This window comes from Camelina sativa, chromosome 17 (assembly GCF_030686135.1).
Source record: "Camelina sativa cultivar CO46 ecotype springtype chromosome 17, ASM3068613v1".
Classification (NCBI taxonomy): Eukaryota; Viridiplantae; Streptophyta; class Magnoliopsida; order Brassicales; family Brassicaceae; genus Camelina; species Camelina sativa.
Genome location: NC_141896.1, coordinates 6,122,390 through 6,143,740, shown reverse-complemented (window position 1 = coordinate 6,143,740; position 21,351 = coordinate 6,122,390). Strand labels below are relative to the sequence as shown.

The window sequence follows — 21,351 nt, the reverse complement described above, 5'->3', positions numbered from 1 at the left end:
GGTAAATATATAATATACTTCCAGTATGGAAGAAAATAAATAAATTATATGGTATTGATTTGTTGTTTTATTCCAATTCCAGTGATGGTCGTCGTTGACGTCTGTTAAGGGACAAAAGAGTGGTGGGTCTGGCTATGCCCACATCGTTGAAATTTTGATGGCTATTTTTGCAATAATACTTGCTATATATCGTTCACAATTTTTAGTAGATTACGTACCCTTTTAATCAAGCCATCCTTCAGTATAGCGATCGAGGGATATCAGTTTCCTTGTTGTTGGTGAAGATGAAGAATTCAATATATCATTTGAAGCTGATTACCAAAACTATATTCTTCGGACTTGGGAAGAAGTATGTACAAATGCACCTGCGAGAAGAGTCAAATATAGATAGACTCACAATATTAGCTGAAATTTTTTTTTTTTTTTTTTTGGTTCAAATCAAATGAGAAACATAGCGACGAAACTAAGATAACAATTCTCTATTTGTACTTGGAGCTGAAGTTTAAACACTAAAAAAACCTTCTTTAGTGTGTTATCAATTCTCGTAGACAGTGGATCTCCAATTTAAAAACTTGCGCCTACCGCGTTTATCCATCCATATACAGTATTTGACAAATCCAAATTGATAACAAAATATTGTGTTACTTTTCGTCTTGTAGTTGGCCAGATGATGAATATGATAGAAATTATCACATACAAATAGAGAGATTCAACTTTCAAATATATAAATTAATTTTCAGACGTCGAACTATCATAACGATGTGTGTTATATTATATAGTACTGAATCATTAGATCATGGATAACTAAACAACTAAACTCGCAGTAGAATCAAATATATTTGTAATCGTAGATGTAAAGCATGGTAATTAAGCATCATTTATATTTGAAAATATAATGCAAAGTAGCGAGGTGGTTAACGTCTTCGTTTTTCAATTAATATCCTATGCATTGACCCAAGAAAAACTACTCAAAATCATAATCACATTGCTGTTGACCGGCAAATTATTCTTTTTTTTTTTTTTTTTTTTGTCTTTTGACGTACTATATATTAAATATTAATCCAAATCAATCTGACCAAGTCTCTTGTATACACTATTCACTCATAAACATGTGAATGAGTAATAATAATTCACTCCTTTGACTATTCAAACCAGATCATACAGATTCCTTTTTCCTCTTCTACGTGCATTCATTACGAGAATTACCAAAACCACGTTCAACAATATGCATGAGTGCCACCATATTATGGCTTTTCCTAATCATATCTAATGTTTTCAACTCTGTCCGCAAAATGTGCACACCTAAACTATCATAGGTCATCGCAAATTTTAATTTATTAAATAATTTAACCATTTGTATACAAGGGCTAAATATATTCCCAATTTGATAACACAGCAATTTATTATAGGAGTAATATAACATCAACCCCTGACTAGAAAGGAAAAAAAAAAAAAAAACATCTATTTTACCGCGTGCAGTTTGGTTAATAAAAGGCCCAGGCCCAAGCTCAAACTGTAAAACAAAAACGGCACGTAGTTGCAGTTTCTATCGTTAACATGGATAGCAGTGTACGTGACTTGGGTTTCAGAAATGAATCCACGTCTAACAGCCAATCAAAAATAACATGTCATATTATACATCCAATAAAATAATTACACGTGGAACATCTACGTCTCTCTCTCGCGCCTCCGGACAGGACACTGCCATCATAACTCCCGTAGTTCCCCACTTGAGATCGATCTCATTAATTTCGATCGCTATAACTTAAAAAAACGTAAACAAAATTGAAAAAATTCGAAATTGTTGCCGCAAGTACCACCGGAGAAAAAATTACAAGCGACAATGGAATCTCACGGTTCCGGTCTCCGGCGAGTTCTACTATTGTCGTTCTGTGTCGCCGGGATCTGGGCTGCTTACATTTACCAAGGCGTTCTTCAAGAGACTTTGTAAGTAAAAACAAAAAATTCTTAGGGCCGTCGAATCGATCATTCTTGTTTAGCTCTTTGATTATATCTCTCTTTGTTCGAGATTGTTGCTATTCTAGGAATCCCTTGTTGGTTGATATGCGGTTTGCAATACAAAATCTGTGATTGGAAATTTATGGAACTCAAAAATTTCGAATTTTAGGTCGACGAAGAAATTTGGAGAAGATGGGAAGAGATTTGAGCATCTATCGTTTCTGAATTTGGCTCAGAATGTAATCTGTTTGGTTTGGTCTTATATAAGTAAGCATTCGAATGTTTACTCTTTTATTCATTATATGTTGTATTACAGAAGAATAGATGAAGCTGAGATAGTTTTTGCTTGGAATTATTTGATTATGGGCAGTGATTAAGCTCTGGTCCAATGGAGGTAGTGGTGGAGCACCATGGTGGACATACTGGAGTGCTGGCATTACTAACACTATTGGTCCTGCCATGGGCATTGAAGCTTTGAAGTATATTAGTTACCCTGCTCAGGTAATTTTCAGGCATCTTTGGACATGGTACACTATGATAGTGTAATGATACTTGAGGTTTTAACCTTTCTTATTTATGCAAATCTTGCTTTCTGCAGGTACTTGCAAAATCTTCCAAAATGATTCCAGGTGAGGTTTCAATTTAGAGCTTCAAATCATTATCTCGCTCAACAGTTGCTATGTGTATCTTATACATGTTTTTTTCCTACATGTAGTTATGCTGATGGGATCCTTAGTTTATGGGATAAGATACACCTTGCCTGAGTATCTTTGCACCTTTCTTGTTGCGGGAGGAGTATCCATGTTTGCCCTTCTTAAGGTAAGGCAGATCTGCATTCAGGAACTTTGATCATAACATTTGTTCTACTTTGTATCTGGATATGTAGTAAACTGTCATTGAATTGGTTTCAGACAAGCTCTAAGACCATTAGCAAGCTGGCAAATCCCAATGCACCCCTTGGTTACGGTCTTTGCTTCTTAAACCTTGCCTTTGACGGATTCACAAACGCTACCCAGGATTCCATTACCGCAAGGTATGATTCTTAACGTTCTGTTAGAAACTTTATCCAGTCAGAACATCAGGTTTGTCATTTGGACATAAATCATCGTAATACATGGGTGCAGGTACCCCAAAACTAATGCATGGGACATAATGCTTGGAATGAATTTATGGGGAACCATATACAACATGGTCTACATGTTTGGACTGCCACATGGTAGCGGATTTGAAGCCATCCAGTTCTGCAAGCAACACCCTGAGGCAGCATGGGACATTCTAATGTACTGTCTATGCGGCGCAGTGGGCCAAAACTTCATCTTCTTGACAATTAGCAGATTCGGGTCTCTAGCTAACACAACCATAACCACAACCCGGAAGTTTGTAAGCATCGTGGTATCTTCAGTTCTGAGCGGGAATCCATTATCGCCGAAACAATGGGGATGTGTGTCGATGGTGTTTGGTGGATTATCTTACCAAATTTACCTGAAATGGAGGAAGCTGCAGAGAATGCAGAAAAAGAAAAAGACTTGAAGCTGACAATGAAGTTCCAGATTTTTGATTCTTCACAAAAAATTGTTTTTGATTTGGGAACAGTTTACTACAAACTGAAAGTTAGAGAGAAGAAAGCTTAGTCACATTAGCAAAATGTAAACTAATGCATTAGTAGAAAACTTATATATATCAAAACCAAAATCAAATCATATTTCCACTCAGATATGTCTTTACAACCATATGCTGCAATACAATATCCTAGGAGGAAAAACAAGTTTTAGTTCTGTTGTCTTCTTCTTCTTCTGCCATGAGAGAATAGCAACAGATGAACAGGTAAAACTTGACCCTCTTCTGAGTTTTTCTTTTTTTGGTCCTAAAGTTACACTCTGAAAGACTTCTTTATATATATGTGATAAGAGATTCTGTACAGAGATGATGAAAACAAATCAAGAAATCAGGGGAAAATGCTCAGATGATGTATCTGAGTATGACCCTTAAGAGACAAACCAAAGAATTTTTCTTAAAAGACAACACTGGTGCCTTCCTTTGTAGATGGCTTCCTTATATTTTAGTAAGAAAAAGAAAGTGAAAGCTGAATCTGAGTATATGGCAGATTCTTGAGAGCTTTCTTTTGATTGGGGGCTAGAATTGTTACCGTTAACATTCTAGGACCAACGTAGAAACTTTTAAAAAAAAAACCCTGAGGAAGGAATGCAGATCATGGCATGCCCGCTTCACAAAAACTTCCAGGCCGATATGGCTGCAAAACCTAAAATGAAATCTAAGCAAAAGTGGGGAAAAAAAATCACGTCTCCAAGGAGACAAAGGTGCGGTTTCTGGTATGAGAGAGATGGATCAGAGACGGTTGGTTGGTTTACAAGCTATGGAGAAGTACTCTTTTGCAAGGGGGTGGTTTCGAAGGATTAGCACTTGGACATGGAGAAGAGGACTCAATCCCAAGTGTTTTTAGCAGGAAGCTCCTCTCCTGCAAAAGCAATCAGTCTTTTTAAGACTCAATGTTTGATCAACGCCTAAGTAGGGTATGATAAACAAGAATGATGAGCTTACACTTTCAGAGAATTGTGGACTTGGGATACCATCTGCTAGGGATCTGAACAATGGTGTGACCTGAACAGGCGAGCTGAACTTTTCTTCGCCCGAAATGGGCAAATTCTCATCAGGATTTTTTGGGACATCACAAGCTGAGAGGGACTCCTCTACAACTTGTTTATGTTCTGTCTGAGTATCTGATAATGATGGTTCTGTTCTATTATCACCAGACTGATCCAACATGATGGTTGATCCTGAACTATACTCAGAGCTAGCTGGTGAGTCATGAAGATCAGGTTGCCTAAGGACATCAATGAAAAGGTTAGACAATCAAAACCTTTAAGACAAACACAAAAGTTATGTAGTGACTAAAAGCTTTTTTCACCTCCAAGATGGCTGATTGTCTTCATAACCACTCCTCAAATCCTCTATAAGGTCCTTAAATTCCTCGATTTTAAAATCAAAATCATGTATTCCATATCTGAATATATCATTTTCTTTGCCTTTATTCAAGAAATCCTGAAGGACCTGGACATATACATACAACAAGAGAGAGCTTTGTTATCAAGAAGCTTGAAACTTTTTGCTATTTCGTTATGATGTAAAGTTTTGGTTTCCTGGTCTACCTTCCAAGCATTCTCCATGCTTTGTTCTGTGTTGTCTGCATTAACTTTTTGCGCCAAGGAGCTTAAAAGTTCAGCTTGTTGCATCAAAGCTGTCACTTTTGGATCATCCTTCTTAAGAAACATTCCTTCATCACCATCACTCTCCTTCACGTTGCTTGTTTGATGCTGGTCCTCCAAGCTATCATCAATACCTATGGCATTGCGTGCCAATACAGAAAATGGTGACCTCATGTTCTGTTTCATACAAGACTCAGGCTTTCCATTGTTACTGATATCTGTGAGATCTAGAATGTTACTTCTCCTGTATAACATAATAACCAACAAAGCACACAAAATGTGTGAAAATACTTGGGGGGAGATTTATGTTGATTAGATCAAAACGAAGCAAAACTAAAACATACCTCAATCTCTTAGCGATAGGAGCTTCATTCTCGGCTTTTTGCGGTGTACTAATACCTTCTAAGAATAACATTCTTTTGTTGGTTGAGTTGTTGTTCTCTATAACCAAAGCTTCATGCTTGGCTCTCTTCTTACAAAGTGTTGTAAACCTGTTCTTCACAGCATTATCCGTTCTACAACACACACACAAAAAAAAAACAGAACATTAGTTTAATCACTCTGGTCTTATAATGAGGACCCCACCCACCATTTGAGCTTGAGCTTTGATTCTACCTGCCTGAAACCACCTTGGCTATCTCAGTCCATCTATTCCCAAATACTCTTTGTGCCTGGTAAAATCACACACAAGAACATAAAAGATCAGACATAATAAACCACAAAAACACCAATGTTTTAAAAAGATCTTATCCATGTAATGAAGTCTGTGTAAGTGAACTAGTGAAGTCACCTCACACAAAAGCATATCTTCTTCAGGGGACCAACCTCCTCTCTTGAAATCAGAGTTTAAATAAGTATACCATCTGCAAAACAAATATCCATCTCCGGATTACAAAACACAGAGAGAGAGAGAGAGAGAGTTTTGGCACAAGATAAGCAGATCAGTTCATCAATAATGATATGAATGAAACCTTCTTCTGCATTGTCTTGTGCTTTTATCTTTGAACTTAGATGCAATGATCGCCCAACTAATATCATTTAAAAAAAAACACAAACAGAAACAATATAATCAACAACCTTTTTAAGAATAATCCTTCTTTTCAAAAAAAAAAAAACTTTCTCAAGCAATAAAAAACAAAACTTTTTTCCTAGAAAATAAAGAGAGAAGAAGAGTGAAATGAATAATGAAAGCTCACTTTTCAGTTCCGTGTAGAGTAATCTGTTCTCTTAGTATAACATCCTCCTGCAACTCCATAAACCCATTTCAGAATCAAACAAGAACAGAGCAATACTATACAAAAAAAAAACAGAGATTCATCATATACACACACCTCTTGTGACCAAGAAACAATATGACGTTCCTTTTTCTTGGAATCTTGGTTGTTGTTCATATTCTTCTTTTTTTTCTTCTTCGTATCTTCCATTTTTTCTTCTTCTTCTTCTTCTTCTTCTTTTACTTCCTCTGTCTCTTTCTTACTCTATATATCCTCTCTCTCTTTTCTTCGACGCTCCGTTACCTTTTTAAAAAAAAAATACAACTCTTACTACTAAATCACACACACAATGACTGCTTCAACTTTTTTCCAGGAAAATAAAAAGAAAAATCAAGAAAAGGAAAAACAAAAAACCTAATTAAAGACAAACTCTGAAAAGGAACTCATTTTCGTCACTCAATACTCTCAAGTTTACCCTGCTTTATTTTATTCTCCACTTCATTCCTCTGTTTCGATATATATAAAAATATGTATATTTTGTTTTTACAGAGATCGAGTTTCTTCAAAACGGCTAAGGGCATATTTATAGGGGATCATGTGGGGGTGATCTTAGATGAGAAATAATGTAAAAATATTGTAAGATCAGGCTTAAGATCTTTTGTTAAGAAGGAAGTTATAGGGAGAACAGGTATAAGATCTTAAGATTTAATAATATAATATTTTTATAGAATTTTTAAAATATTGAATAAATACAAAGATTAATGTTTAAGTATGCTTAAAAATATTTAATATAATATTTATTAATTTTCTTATTAAACATATTACAATTATTAAAATTTATAAAATAACATTTTAATTGAAAATTATTACAACTTTTATTAAAAAAAAAAAAACATTATTACTTAATTAATTAAAGAAGACAAACATTTTATTTAATTAATACAAATGACCAAATTTATTCCAAATATTCTCAATCAAATCCTCCTTTAGTTTGCGATGTGCTTGTTTATCACGAATTAATGTATGACCATCACCTAAACCTTCAAGATTTGAAGACATAGTTACTGAAAAGGTAAGATCCGGAGTAGTTCCAGTTCCATCTTCTTGTTAGAATTCTTGTTCATCATAGAGTGTGTATGAATCTCGTTCATCTTCGACAATCATATTATGCAGTATGAGACATGCTCTCATTATATATGCAATTTTACCCTTGGACCATAAAAGAGTTGGATTTTTAATCATGGCGAACCTAGATTGCAATACTCCAAATGCACGCTCAACATCCTTCCGTGCACCTTCTTGTTTTTGTGCAAATAAACGATGTTTAGGATGTTGTGGTTGTGGGATGGATTTAACAAATGTCGCCCATTCCGGGTAAATACCATCCGTCAGATAGTAAGCCAAATTATACTTATTTCCGTTGACATAGTACGAAACTTCGGGAGCTCGACCGTAAATAATGTCATTAAATACTGGTGATTGATCAAGGACATTTAAATCGTTACAAGTACCTGGAGCTCCAAAAAATGCGTGCCATATCCAGAGATCTTGTGAAGCTACTGCCTCCAAAACAATTGTTGGCTTATCGGTGCCTCTTGAATACATTCCTTTCCAAGCGGTTGGGCAATTTTTCCACTGCCAGTGCATACAGTCAATGCTACCAACCATCCCGGGAAAACCCCTCTGTTCTCCATAAAATAGTAACCTTTGAAGATCCTCTGCTGTTGGTTGGCGTAGGTATTCAGTGCCAAACAAGTCAACTATCCCGACGACAAAATGTTCTAAACATTTACGAGCAGTACAAGCAGCAAGGCGTATGTATTCGTCAACCGAGTCTGTCGCAGTCCCATATGCTAAAAGTCGAATTGCTGCTGTACATTGTTGTAGGGGTGATAGACCATTCCGGAAGGTTGCATCCTTTTTTGGCTTAAAATATGGAACTTCTTCACTGAGATGATTCACAATACGCAAGAACAACGGCTTGTTCATTCGAAACCGTCGCCGGAAATGGTGAGCATTGTAAGTGGGATTATCAGATAAATAATCGTTCCACAGACGTTCATGCCCTTCTTCTCGTTTTCTATCAATATATTCACGTGGTTTCCTTTCCACCGGAATTTCCTCTTCAACAGATTGAAATTGGTTACTAAATTGCTCTTGAAAGTATTGGTTTAAACTATCATTATGGGGATCATAATGATAGTGAAATTTGTTGGAAGAGGATGCCATAGCAATGAAGGAAAGAAAGAAATATTTGTTTTAGGTGAGAAGTGAAAGTGTTTTTAGGAAAAGAAATATTTGTTTTGGGTGAGAAAGAAATTTGTGTTTGATGAATGAAAGAAATATTTGACTTTGGTGATAGAAGGAAATGTTTGTTTGGTGGGGAGAAAAAAATGTCTCATATATATAGAGTGATCAATTGCAAATTCCAAACTAAACACACGGGTTCATAATTCGCAAAATAAAACAACAACAGCCAACTTCACGGACCAATAATTCGCAGAAAAAGACAACAACAGCCAACATCACGGGTTCATAATTCGCAAAAAAAAACAGCAACAACCAACATCACGGGTTCATAATTCACAAACAGCCAAACATCTTTCCAAGACAATAATTTACTTGACCTCTTTCACTATGTCCGTCAGCTGGATCACTCGGTCCGTCAGGTGGTTCACTTTGTCCTTCAGCTGGATTACAAGAACCTTGAGCTGTATCATTTGGTCGTTGAGTTGGATTACTTGCTCCTTGAGTTGGATAACTTCGTCATTGGGTTGAGCATCACGGTTCGACAGACTACGTGACCAGCTTCACGGTTCGACAGACTTGGTAACGGACCAGCTTCACGGTTCGACAGACTTGGTAACGGACCAGCATCACGGTTCGACAGACTAGGTTCATAGTAGGCAGTCTCAGCCTCATCTTCTGTATCGGAACTATAGTTTAAGGGGCTGTTTATGCCCTCGTCATAGTCAGAGAACATGTCTAAGTGCAACCTGAAACCAAAACAAACCAAACATTCGAAATTCATTAAAGTTTCCCAAAATACAAGAACATATCTAACCCGATTCATTAAAAACACATATAAAGCTAAAATTTCTGAAAACATTAATTAAAATTCATCAAAGTTTCTGAAAATACATAAACATCAAATAAATATAACCCGATTCATGAAAAACATCTTATAAAACTAAAATTAAACAAGCATAAACCCTAAAGCTAAAACAGTTCAGCCATTAGCTTTTTCTTTAGAGCTTTTTCATCTTCATCTAGCGTTTCTTTCTTGGCAATGAGAGTGTCTAGAATGGACATCTTTTGAAGTTCCTTCATGCCCTCTAAATCCTTTTTTTTAATTTCCCACATTTGACTAAAATCTGTCGATGGTGCAGCCTTCTCTTTGCCTTTGTTCCTCGCCTTTTTCATTGCCTTTATTCCAGCAGGCCTGCTCTCCTGCTCACCCACAACAGACCCTGACGATGGTGCAGCCTCCTCATCCGCTTTTCTTTTGGAAGAGGTGGTTGTCTTTGGAGTTGGGTTCATAGGCTCATTATTAATCCATTTCTGTTCATAGCGAAGCACATTCCAAGCATACTCTAAACTAAACTTCTTCTTGTACAGCTTCGTGTATAGTTGGTGAGCATTGTGCAGAATATCCACATCATTCATGCCACTAGCTTTCTCACTTTTTGCCTCTGCGTATGCTCCACAAAACTTACTGACCTCCCTGCTTATTTTTTGCCAGCGTTGTCTACAATGATCACGGAGCCTTGGTTCACCACCACCAAGGACATGATCGCTTGTTGCATAGTAATCACCAATGCGCTTCCAGAAGGATCCAGACGGTTGATCATTCCCAACAATCCCATCCTTCGATGTGTTTAACCAGGCGCTTATTAATACTAAGTCATCCTTTGCGGACCATATCCTTCTCTCCCTACGTTGTTCTGCTGTCTCTTCAGTTTGAGTATGAGGTTGACTCGGCTGTGGACTGGTTTGCGAGCAAAAAGAAGGGATTTGAGGAGATCCAAGGTTTACATTTGGAGAAAAGCTGTCGTAGGGGAAGTTTAGAAGACTAAAGTAGGATTGAGACTGACTATTAGGATTATTATTTGATTCCATAGGATTTTTTTTTAAAACGGAGGTAGTGAATGAAAACGGAATAAGGCGAGGAAGAGAAGTAGCAATGTCTTACGAAAGAAGCTGATTTACGAAAGAAGATGAGGAAGAGAATTAGCTATGTCTTAAGAAAAAAGATGATTTACGAAACAAGATGAGGAAGAGCAGTAGCTATGTCTTAAGAAAAAATATGATATCCGAAACAAGATGAGGAACAGAAGTAGCTATGTCTTAAGAAAAAAGATGATTTCCGAGAAAAGATGATTTAGAGATTGGTAAGAAGGAAGTAAATAAGATTGGTTAATATAGAGAAATTAAGAAGATCATTAAATAAAAAGTTTTGTGTTGTTGGAGAATTTTAATTATACCTACTACAGTCACATCAGCAGTAAATAAAAGACTTTAAGTGTTTTAGATAAGTAATGACTTTGTACTATCAAACATCACAAAGAAACAACCAACATAGAACATCACAACCAACATAGAACATCACAACATAGACATTTAGTGTTTTAGAGAAGTAATGACTTTGTACTATCAAACATCACAATGAAACAACCAACATACACTCTCGCAATCACCATCACAATAAATTTTCAACCAAGACAATGAAAATAACAATACTTTTAAACCAACCAACATACACTCTCGCAATCACCATCACAATAAATTTTCAACCAAGACAATGAAAATAAAAATACTTTTCAATTAACTTTAGAGAGTGGTACTAACCTTTTACTTTAGATGAATGTTGTTTGCGGGTTTCCAATTTAAATCGCCCTGCTAAACCTCACCTACATGCCTCATAAACAAGCAAAAATCGATTAATGATTAGTAACAATACAACAAACACTATAATCAAAGGCAATAAGATCAATAAAACAAACGATATAATCAAACGCCCTAAACCCTAAATCAAGTTTTCCCCAAATCCGAAACCCTTAACTCAGTTTTCCCCCAAATTCGAAACCTTAAACAAAACCTAATCGAAACCCTAAATCAATTTTCCCCCAAATTCGAAACCCTAAATCGAATCGAAACCCTAAATCAATTTTCCCCCAAATTCGAAACCCTAAATCAATTTTAATTTGGGGGAAAAATCAATTATCCCCCATACCGAAACCCTAAATCAATTTTAATCGAAACCCTAAATCAATTTTCCCCAAAATTCGAAACCCTAAATCGAATCGAAACCCTAAATCCAACTTTCCCCAAATTCAAAACCCTAAAACCAAATGAAACAGAGAAGACGACGAGACAGAGGAGATTACCTAGCCAAAGACACAGAGGAGACGGAGATGACGACGAGATCTTCAGCTTCGCGACGCAGAGGAGATGTCTACACTTCGCGAGACAGAGGAGACGACGATAATCGGTGGCTCCGGAGTAGACGACGACACGAGGAGACGAGGAGACGACTAGGAGACGGTCGCCCCGGTGTTTCAATCGCCGGACAGAGGAGAAGACGATGCCGGAAAAAATTCTCTCGTGGTTTCCAGGAAATCGCGTATCGGGAAAGAGAGAAGAAGAAAATGAAAATTAAACAAAGAATGAAATGAAAAAAAAAAAAAAATTGCATAAATTAAACAACCGGACACGTCAGCACAAGATCAGGGCGAGAACTGATCTTAATTAAGATCGTTTCATCTGATCTTAGGGCCACTGTTCACTAAATTTGATTTTTTTAAGGCCCAAGATCAGGTGAGGTGTTCCTCCGATAAATATGGCCTAAAAGAAAAGAGAAATAAATGGCTTCTTTATATAAGAAAACTTTTTTTCATTTGTTGAGTCATTCAAGAAGTATGAACACATGTGTCTCGTTTTATCAAATTCAAAAAATACGAGAGAGAAAAATAAAGAAAACCCTTTTTTTTTTCTTGATTACATATGTCTTGAATAATTTTATTTCTCTCTCCACATGAAAACCATTTTGTAGAACTATAAATATATATTTTTTAGAAATAAAAATAGGAAAGCCAACGGAAGGAAGAGTAAGTGCGCGGGTATGAAGGCAAAGTTTGAAAAAATATACTAATAAAACGCTGAAACCCATGACCTTGTTCTCCATTACTGCCTCCTCTCTTCACCAATTATATGTTTCCTTGTCTTTCTTTCTTTTTGTTTTCCCATTTTCCTTTTGTTTTTACTCCTTTGTCTCACAAAGATTGATGTTCTGACATTTTCACACATTTTAAGAAAAATTTTAGTTTTTATTTGTAAATTAATTTATAATTACTTTTTGGTAGAGAGAGAAAAAATAAACCAATGGCAATTCAAAAATTTAAATATTTTCAATGATTACTTCTTAAAATCTACAAAACATCAATCTTTGTGGGACAAAAAAATATCCCAAAACATCAATCTTTGTGAGACAGAGGGAGTATTTTATAGACTCTTCTATTTTGGTTTATTAATCTAGGATACATCTATCTAGTACTAGTAGTAAGTTAGGCCATTGCCATTGGGTTTTGTTAAAGTATAGTAGAAGTAGAAGATATTATTGTAAGAAAAACACTTGCCATTATCTTACGGTACTAGTGTCGTCTAGCTTGAGTTTTGTGGAGAACATGATTACTTTTATGGGTTTCCTACACCGGGGTTTTTTTTTTAAGTTTGGTTCAGTATATATTGGCACAATATATGGTTACATGTATAATGTGTATATAAATATGTATATCAGTTGTTAAGAAAGGAATGACATATTTGTTTCAAAGGCATGTACAATAAAGTTTTAGTTTCAAGTACGATTTTATGTAAAAGTATTCTTTTAGTTGTTTTTGGAAGGCCTTTTACTTTAATGATTTCTCGTAAAATTCATCTAGTAAATTACTTAAATTTAAATATATTATTAGATACTGTAGAATGTATATTTGAAAAGAAGTAAGAGTACACAAAAATTATAAAATGGAAAAGAAAAAAAACAGTATATTGGATTTGGAAAAGAGAAAAATAAAAAGATGGTTGAGATTGGCAACACTTCGTTGGTGTTTTGTTAAAGAGGGTACATGACAAGTAACGTGTGATTCAACGGCCATTATTCGTTTGATTTCGATTCCCTTTCAGGTTTCAAATTTTTAAAAAATCTCCCAAAAATTTATTGATTTTAATCTCAAATATATATGCATAGAGAAGCTTATTAGAAAGTCATGTCCAATGAGCTGTTTCAATTTAATTTAGATAGACCCAAACGGAAGCTCCCACCAGTCACGACGAATGCAATTAATTTTGGTAACTACTTGCTACCCTCTCTATAGTCTAGTCTTTTAGTGTGTGTGTGTGTGTGTACAGATGAACGAAGTAAACAACCAACTAAATAATTTAAATTATTAACTCTTGAAGTCACTAATTTCTCACTCTTTCGAGAAAATGATTTACCTCACTTTTGAAAAAAATGAGCCGGATTAGTGGTTTTTCTTGTATTAATAATCAGAACGATCATGTTTCCATGTTTTATTAATATTTAACTTTAAATAAATAAAAATATTAAAGAGAGAAATAATCAAGGTTTTGATATTATATCGCAATTAAAGAAAAAACAGTTTTCACAACAAAAACAAGAATAGTTAATGAGTTATGAACTGTCGAGTTTTAATTGGAGCATGAGATACAAGCGATACATGTAGCGCGTGTGGTGCCTTTGGATTTGAATTAAGACAGCGAAGCGCACCTCTGACATATCACATTTTATAAACAGTTGCTGTAAGAAAAAAATTGTATTATTTTACTGTTACTTAATTGTCTTTTGTCCACATCCTTTGTGAATTTCTTTATATATATTCGCTTTTTGTAATTGATTCTCTCAATTCTATATAGTTAGTTTTATGCCCAACGTTTTATTCTTCTCTTCTCAGTTTCTATTTTGTATTTTTACTCTATTAAGTATCAATTAGTGCATGCAGTAAAATACGATTATATAAGTGTCAACTAGTGTATCTGTGCATGCAGTAACATACGAGATTAGCAATAAAGACTTTCTAAACCAAGGATTGAATGAAACTTCTCTTTATTATGAAGTGGAAGTGCTTTTTAAAGATTTATTATTTTTTAAACCAAAAAGTTTCGAACCGAGTCATTACTAGACGAAATGTTATAAGTATAACACGTGATTTTTTTTAAAGATTTTTTTGTTTACTAGATGGTTCAAATTCATCATATCTCAGCTATCGATTTATATTAAACGTTATAGTTTTATGCTAACTTCATTTGGAAATTTTTCGGTAGCCGATAGCATATAAAGATTTTTGTTTTCGTATTCTTAATTAGATCTCACTCAATTAGTTTCTTTCGAAAAGACATTAAAAACATCTTAACAAAGAAAAAGATAAACATTTCAGGTCAATCTTGGGTCCTATTTCAGCCCATTTTATTACTGAATAACAATAATACCTACATATTCTATTTTTATTAGAATACCTACTAAATTTTCATCCAAGGTACACCGCGAAACTAAATTATAAATTAATGTATTTTAAATAATTTTAATTTATTTAGTTTTCAAATTCCCAATTAATTAAATTTTATCTAATTAATTTATAATTTTGTTTAGAATGTTTTTTCTTCTTCTTACGTTTTATACAGTTTATAACTTAATTACATTAAATTTTTTATTAGATAAAATATAAAATTTTAAAACACTTAGTTTTGTTTTCTATAATTAAAGAGAGGTATATGCTTATATGGTATGTTAGTGTATATTTTTACGTAGTATGTATAATATTTTGTAGTTCATATACTAAATAATTTATAAGTTAATTTTCCAAACTATGACTACAAATCTATAGTATATGAAATAAACTAATAGTTTTAGTGTTGGTTCTATAGTCCAAATCCGCCATGCTAGGTGGATCACACAACATATTCAAAGATTTTTAATCCGCAAAAACTCATCATACGAAACACGTGAAAGTAAAATATAGTATGTGAGGCTAAAGGTCAGTTTTTATCAAATCAGTTTTTCAAATTTTAAAAAACAATACCTCTTCACTCACCTCCTTATAAAATAAGGAAATAAAATATGTATACATTTACAATTATGTTTATTATCTTTTAAACACTTAGTTTCTATAAAAAAATCAAATATAAGTAGAGTTAATTTGTTTATTAAATTAATTATTTAATACCAATAACATGCCTGTAAATAATTGCCAACTTTAAGATTTATTTTATAAATGTCTCCAAAAATGTATATATAGATGTCAAGATATGCATGTTTATATCTACAATTCTACATATTTGTACGTACGTGTTGTATCATTCTTCGATCACTAGCCAAGGCCACCCATGTAGCTATCAAATCGTATGTAGAATACATTAATAATATTTTGTATTAAAAATATACGTGAATTAACGTAACTCTCAACGATACCTTAGTAAGTACTCTCAATAAATAGGAGATGTACTAATTATAAAACATGATTTAGATTTGTAACTGACTGATGTATGCATATGGAGACAGTGAGACACAATCATATATATACAAGTAAGGTTTTGGTATCTCCTTATTGGTTGATTTTTATTTAATATTTTTTTATTTTTTTATTTTTACTTGCTTTCTAATTGTTTAATTTCTTTAAATAATATTTAAGATCCAATTAACACAATACATTTAATTCATACATTAAAATAAAACTATAACTGAAAATAAATTAAATTATGCATTAATCATATTCCACCACATAGTTTTATTCAAACACAATAAATAATATTTGTAACTCCGTAATTCTAAATATAATTTCCATCAATTCTTATCATATAAATAAACATTGTCTCATTTTCATATTGGTATTTTTTTACTTTCTCATTGTCACATTCTCTCATTCTCTTCCATTTCTCTAATCCTCTTCCACAGTATCTCAATTTATTTTTTGTTTTTTTTTTGTTTTCAATTTCTTATTTTTCTTGTATAGGTTAGAAAACAAACATATGAAATAACATTGTAAAATTTTAATGCTAAATTTTAATTTTGGAGACTACATAATATATATATTTTACATTGTTCTTATTTTTAAAGATTCATCTCCATTATCTAATTTGGATTATCATCTTATAAGTAATCATTCTCTCCTCCTCTCTCACCAATATCAAATGTTGTTATATCTAATATGTGTTGTAAGAGTTTGATTCTGTATTTTAATTTACAAAGTATTATATATAATTAACATTGTTTTCAATTTTTATTTTATTTATATAAAAATAAAATATTTCTTTTATGTTTCATGCCTTTCTAATCTACTCATATTTATTTTTAAAATTTCCATAGCTAAATTTAAATTCACATATGTTGGTTTTAACAAAAAATCAAGTTTATTTGAGAATCTGTTTTAAAATGTTTATCTTCATTGTCTATTTTAGATTATCATCTTATAAATCATTATTTTTCATACTTTTACAATATTCACCACACAATAAAGCCATGAAGTTGAAAATATTCATCTCTAATTCTCTATTATGTACTCTGGTTATCTCACATATTCATGTATCATTTTTAATAATTTAGAATGATCAATATAATTATCCATTTACAAAGTCTATTTTGTTTTGTGATCCAATAGATAAATATGTAATGATTAATATAATATTTATATTATTTATGATTTGAGGTTTTTGAAAACAAAAAGAACTTAATTATAAAAAAATTGGTTTTTGATTTAAGCAAAATGAAAAAATGATTCCAAAAATAAATCATGTTTAACTGAAAGTGAAATATAGAAAATAATATAATTATTAAAATACCATTTAACTAAATCCTCTAAAGATGAAACCATTAGTATAAAATCTAGCACTATAAATTAAATTGATGAGTGAAAAAAAAAAAAAAAAAAACAAAATGATTGAAGTTATTTTGGGGTTTTAAAAAATCTTTAGATTGAAATTCATATAATTTTTTAAGAAAACTAATTTAGTTTGTCACTTCAAAAGTAATATTTTCAATTTGGAATATTATGTGTGAGTGTTGAGTTTATATCAACAAAACAATCAAAAACTGTAAGTTTAAATTTTGATTGAGCCACTTGGTATTCCTTTTCTTTTAAGTCAAAAATAAATTAAAATATTTATTTATAATTAACCCACTTTTAAAGGCACGTAACTCCATTTAACTCTACATTTAACTAAAATGTAACTCTTACCCAATAATTTTACATTCATTCCTCTAACTAATATATTTATCTTTCAAGAAAAAATGTTTATGGTTAAATTTTAATATTTTTAATTATTTTAATTGCTTTAAACTTTGAAATGAGGAATATTCTATATAAAATAATTTTATACGTTGTTACTAAATTTTTTTGATAATTTTATTTGATTCAGTTTTACTATACTACAGTTTTATGTTTACAATGTCATTAAGAAAAATTCTTTAAATTAATGTTTAACCTCTATAAAACATGATAAACATAGATTCTCTCATATTAGAAAAATGTTTAAAGTTCTATATTATTAATTATATTGATATAGCTTATCAATTTGTAATAATTTTTTATAGTATTTGTTAATTTTTTATTTATAGAAAAGTTTATATATTTTAAATTTTGTATAATAAATAATCATACCAAAAAATGTTGGCAAGAGTGTTATTTTGAGAAATTGCTATAAATTTTTTTGAGATTCATACAATAGTACAATATTTTGAGATTCATACATTAATAAAACAATAATTTTGTTTACAAAAATTAAGACATAATCAAAACTATTATGCATACAACCACGCATTGCGTGAACTAATTACCTAGTACAACTAATAGTATACTTTTATATATCATCATCTATATGTCCATTGTCCAAGAAAAGCACATGAGCATTGTGCCAAGTGCATGTCAAGGAAAAGTCAAAAGATTCAATTTTAGTAGTAAGCAGACCAAACAAAATTCTAAATGCAATTAGATTGTCTTGTTAGAAAAACGATGTTTAACAGTTAATACTATTACATACGGATTCAACTTTACTGCCCATATAGTTGGGCGAATATGCTAATTTGGTAATCACTTTACCACTTTTGTATATGCTAATTTGGAAAAGTCTCTATATATGTTTTTAGTTTGTCTACCCTCTTCCGACAATTAGTTAGTTGTTTCAGGAAGTTCATAAAATTTTTAAGTTAATCATGATCATAAGATTTAGTTGTTTTAGTTGCTTATTCAGGTAGCGTGTCAAGGTGACCGTTATATCAACCATGATATCCTTCAGACCAAAGATCCCAACATTATCCATTAACTCTTCCGGCGAGATCGTGCCTTTTAGATATTGGAGAATCGCTTCTTTGATGTCTCTCCAAGCCGTGCGATCTCCTCCCACCGCGTTCAGGATCTTCTCCACCACCAAGGGTTTGTGCCTCTGAACCTCCGCCGGACGAGGCAGAGTGTCCGAATGGTCGAACTCAGAGGAATCACCTTTTAGACAGATACCTCTCCCTCCATAGTAGTGAATACACGTTGTCTTCTTCCCATTACACTACTTATATTAATGATTGGTTGTTTTTTTTCGCCAACGGTTATATTTTTATACACTATAATCCCCTTTATAATAAAACGGAAGTACACAACATTGTTTTGTAGACAATATAATTTTAATAAGTTGGTTACAAATAGGTTATAGATTAATTGGTTACAAGTTAAATAGTGGGTGCAACTTTAATTTATTTTCGGAAGATTTTATTATTAGAGCAAGTTGTTTACAAAAATTTTAAAGAGAATATTCTAAAGAATCATTTGATATCATCTAAATTACCATATTAATTTCCTTTATTAAATTATTCATCAAATAAAATTTTTTGATATCTAACTTAATATATTAACTTGTTAATTATTATTATATTAATCTTTTGATATCTAACTTAATATATTAATTTGTTAATTATCATTATACCTCTCATTTTTATATATGAGTCTATTTTGTGAAACAAATATATTATCATATTATTTATTATAATTAAAAAATATTTTTATTTCCAGATATACCAAGTTGAATTTTTAAAAACAAATATAAATTGTTCAATCTATAAAATATTCAAATTTTAGTAATATTATTATTTAAAAATAATATCTATTGAATTAAAAAATTTACTGAGTAATGGGTCAAAATTTAAATATTTAAATTTAATTTCATATTTTTGTTGAAATTTATTCTGAAATATTTTTTAAATATTGAAACTTGATATAAAAGTTAGAAACTATAAACACTCTAAATTGATTTGTTATAGCAATGTTAATAATATATCACTATAATATGAAATAATTTCATAATATGTCACTATAATATGAAAGAATTTTAAGAAACCAAATATATTAAAACAAAAAGTATAATAATATATTAAATTACTCATGATATAATAACTCGCTTTTTAAAAACTAAATTTACAAAATTATGTTTTATAATGACATTTAAGTCATGATGTAGAATATACATTGTTGAAATAACTTCATATATATATACTAATACAACATATTAAAATTTTATTTTTAAATATAAAATATACAGAATTTGGTATAAAATAAAATTGAACCAGTGTTATAGCATGACTATTTATCTAGAATCATTAACAATATAAAAATTACAAACTATGTAATTTTTTTCAAGCCATCATATTTAGCATATAATTTTATTGTATAATATTTTATCCAAAAAAACTTTTAAAAACAATAACATAAATTATATTTTATATAAAAATTACAATATAAATAAAATGAATTTCAATCCCTACTATTAATCTAGTAGATTTATAATACGATAAACTAAAAGGATCGTTTGACACTTATTTTGAATTTTGAATTATTACTTTCTCTTTTCCTAATTGCATTTTTTAAAAGTTGATGGAAAATAATACCCAATAGAACCGTTACATCATTAGTTACAAAATAAAAAAAATATCTAATCTTTTTTATTCTTATAATAATACCTCTATATTTGTTCATTTAAATGTTTGTTACCTTAGTAAATACTCTTAATACATAACTAGATGTACTAATTATAAAATATGCTTTCGATTTGTAACTGACTGATGTATGCATATGGAGACAGTGAGACACATACAACTAATATATTATACTTTTATATATCATCATCTATATGTCCATTGTCCAAGAAAAGAAAGAAACTTTTAAAGCACATGAGCATTGTGCCAAGTGCATGTCAAGGAAAAGTCAAAAGATTAAATTTTAGTAGTAAGCGGACCAAACAAAATTCTAAATGCAATTAGATTGTTTTGTTAGAAAAACGATGTTTAACAGTTAATACTATTACATCCGGATTCAACTTTAGTGCCCATATAGTTAGGCAAATATGCTAATTTGGTAATGACTTCACCACTTTCGTATATGAGCCTCTCTATATATTTGTTTAGTTTGTCTACCCTCGTCCGACAATTAGTTAGTTGTTTTAGGAAGTTCATAAGATTTTTCAGTTAATCATGCATATTATTTTGAGGTTTATGTTAAACAGGAAGATGTTTTGGCGGGAGGAGAATCAGTGACTCACTGTTTCATTCTGTTCCCTCCACTAAAATGTTATGACTTACTGTACATGGACACCACCCACAATTTCTCAACACTTAAAATCATCATTCCATCAAATAAAACACACACGTAGAGGTGTATATAACTAGAATGGATGCATAAAAATTAGATTCTCGAGCATAACATTGATGTGGTCAACGATTTTAACAACTTACATTTACACTTGCATGGGATATTGAGTTACACTTGTTTTTGGTAAAATATTGAGTTACACTTTAATATCTCCAAAAATCAATAATGTGGAAAGATAATTTATTATATTCTTATAGATATAATCATTTAGGTCGCTTGCGTAGTTTGACTAATTATCTTTCCAATGTATATACATAT

At 31.7% G+C, this 21,351-nt stretch overlaps 2 protein-coding genes across 4 annotated transcripts; one reads left to right on the top strand and one right to left on the bottom strand.

Moving 5' to 3' along the window:
* The first annotated feature begins 1,683 nt into the window (after positions 1-1,683).
* LOC104755733 (UDP-galactose/UDP-glucose transporter 3) lies at positions 1,684-3,671 on the top strand. Its single transcript, XM_010478184.3, has 7 exons — positions 1,684-1,947; positions 2,129-2,226; positions 2,330-2,460; positions 2,558-2,588; positions 2,675-2,778; positions 2,871-2,992; positions 3,084-3,671. Exons 1-7 carry the CDS (start codon positions 1,844-1,846, stop codon positions 3,487-3,489), a joined length of 996 nt encoding a protein of 331 aa, XP_010476486.1. The 5' UTR covers positions 1,684-1,843; the 3' UTR covers positions 3,490-3,671.
* Positions 3,638-7,118, bottom strand: LOC104755732 (transcription factor MYB124). 3 transcript variants are annotated; one of them, XM_019239452.2, is made up of 11 exons: positions 6,812-7,118; positions 6,515-6,700; positions 6,380-6,426; positions 6,155-6,211; positions 5,974-6,046; positions 5,799-5,854; positions 5,528-5,698; positions 5,127-5,427; positions 4,886-5,028; positions 4,519-4,801; positions 3,638-4,435 (listed from the first exon to the last, which is right to left on the bottom strand). In XM_019239452.2, exons 2-11 carry the CDS (start codon positions 6,605-6,607, stop codon positions 4,325-4,327), a joined length of 1,335 nt encoding a protein of 444 aa, XP_019094997.1. In that variant the 5' UTR covers positions 6,608-6,700; positions 6,812-7,118; the 3' UTR covers positions 3,638-4,324. The 3 variants fall into 3 exon arrangements, with proteins under 3 accessions (XP_019094997.1, XP_087350131.1, XP_087350132.1); XM_087494005.1 differs by having other exon boundaries at positions 6,873-7,024; XM_087494006.1 differs by lacking the exons at positions 5,974-6,046; positions 6,155-6,211; positions 6,380-6,426; positions 6,515-6,700; positions 6,812-7,118 and having other exon boundaries at positions 5,803-5,826.
* Between the last annotated feature and the right edge of the window lie 14,233 nt (positions 7,119-21,351).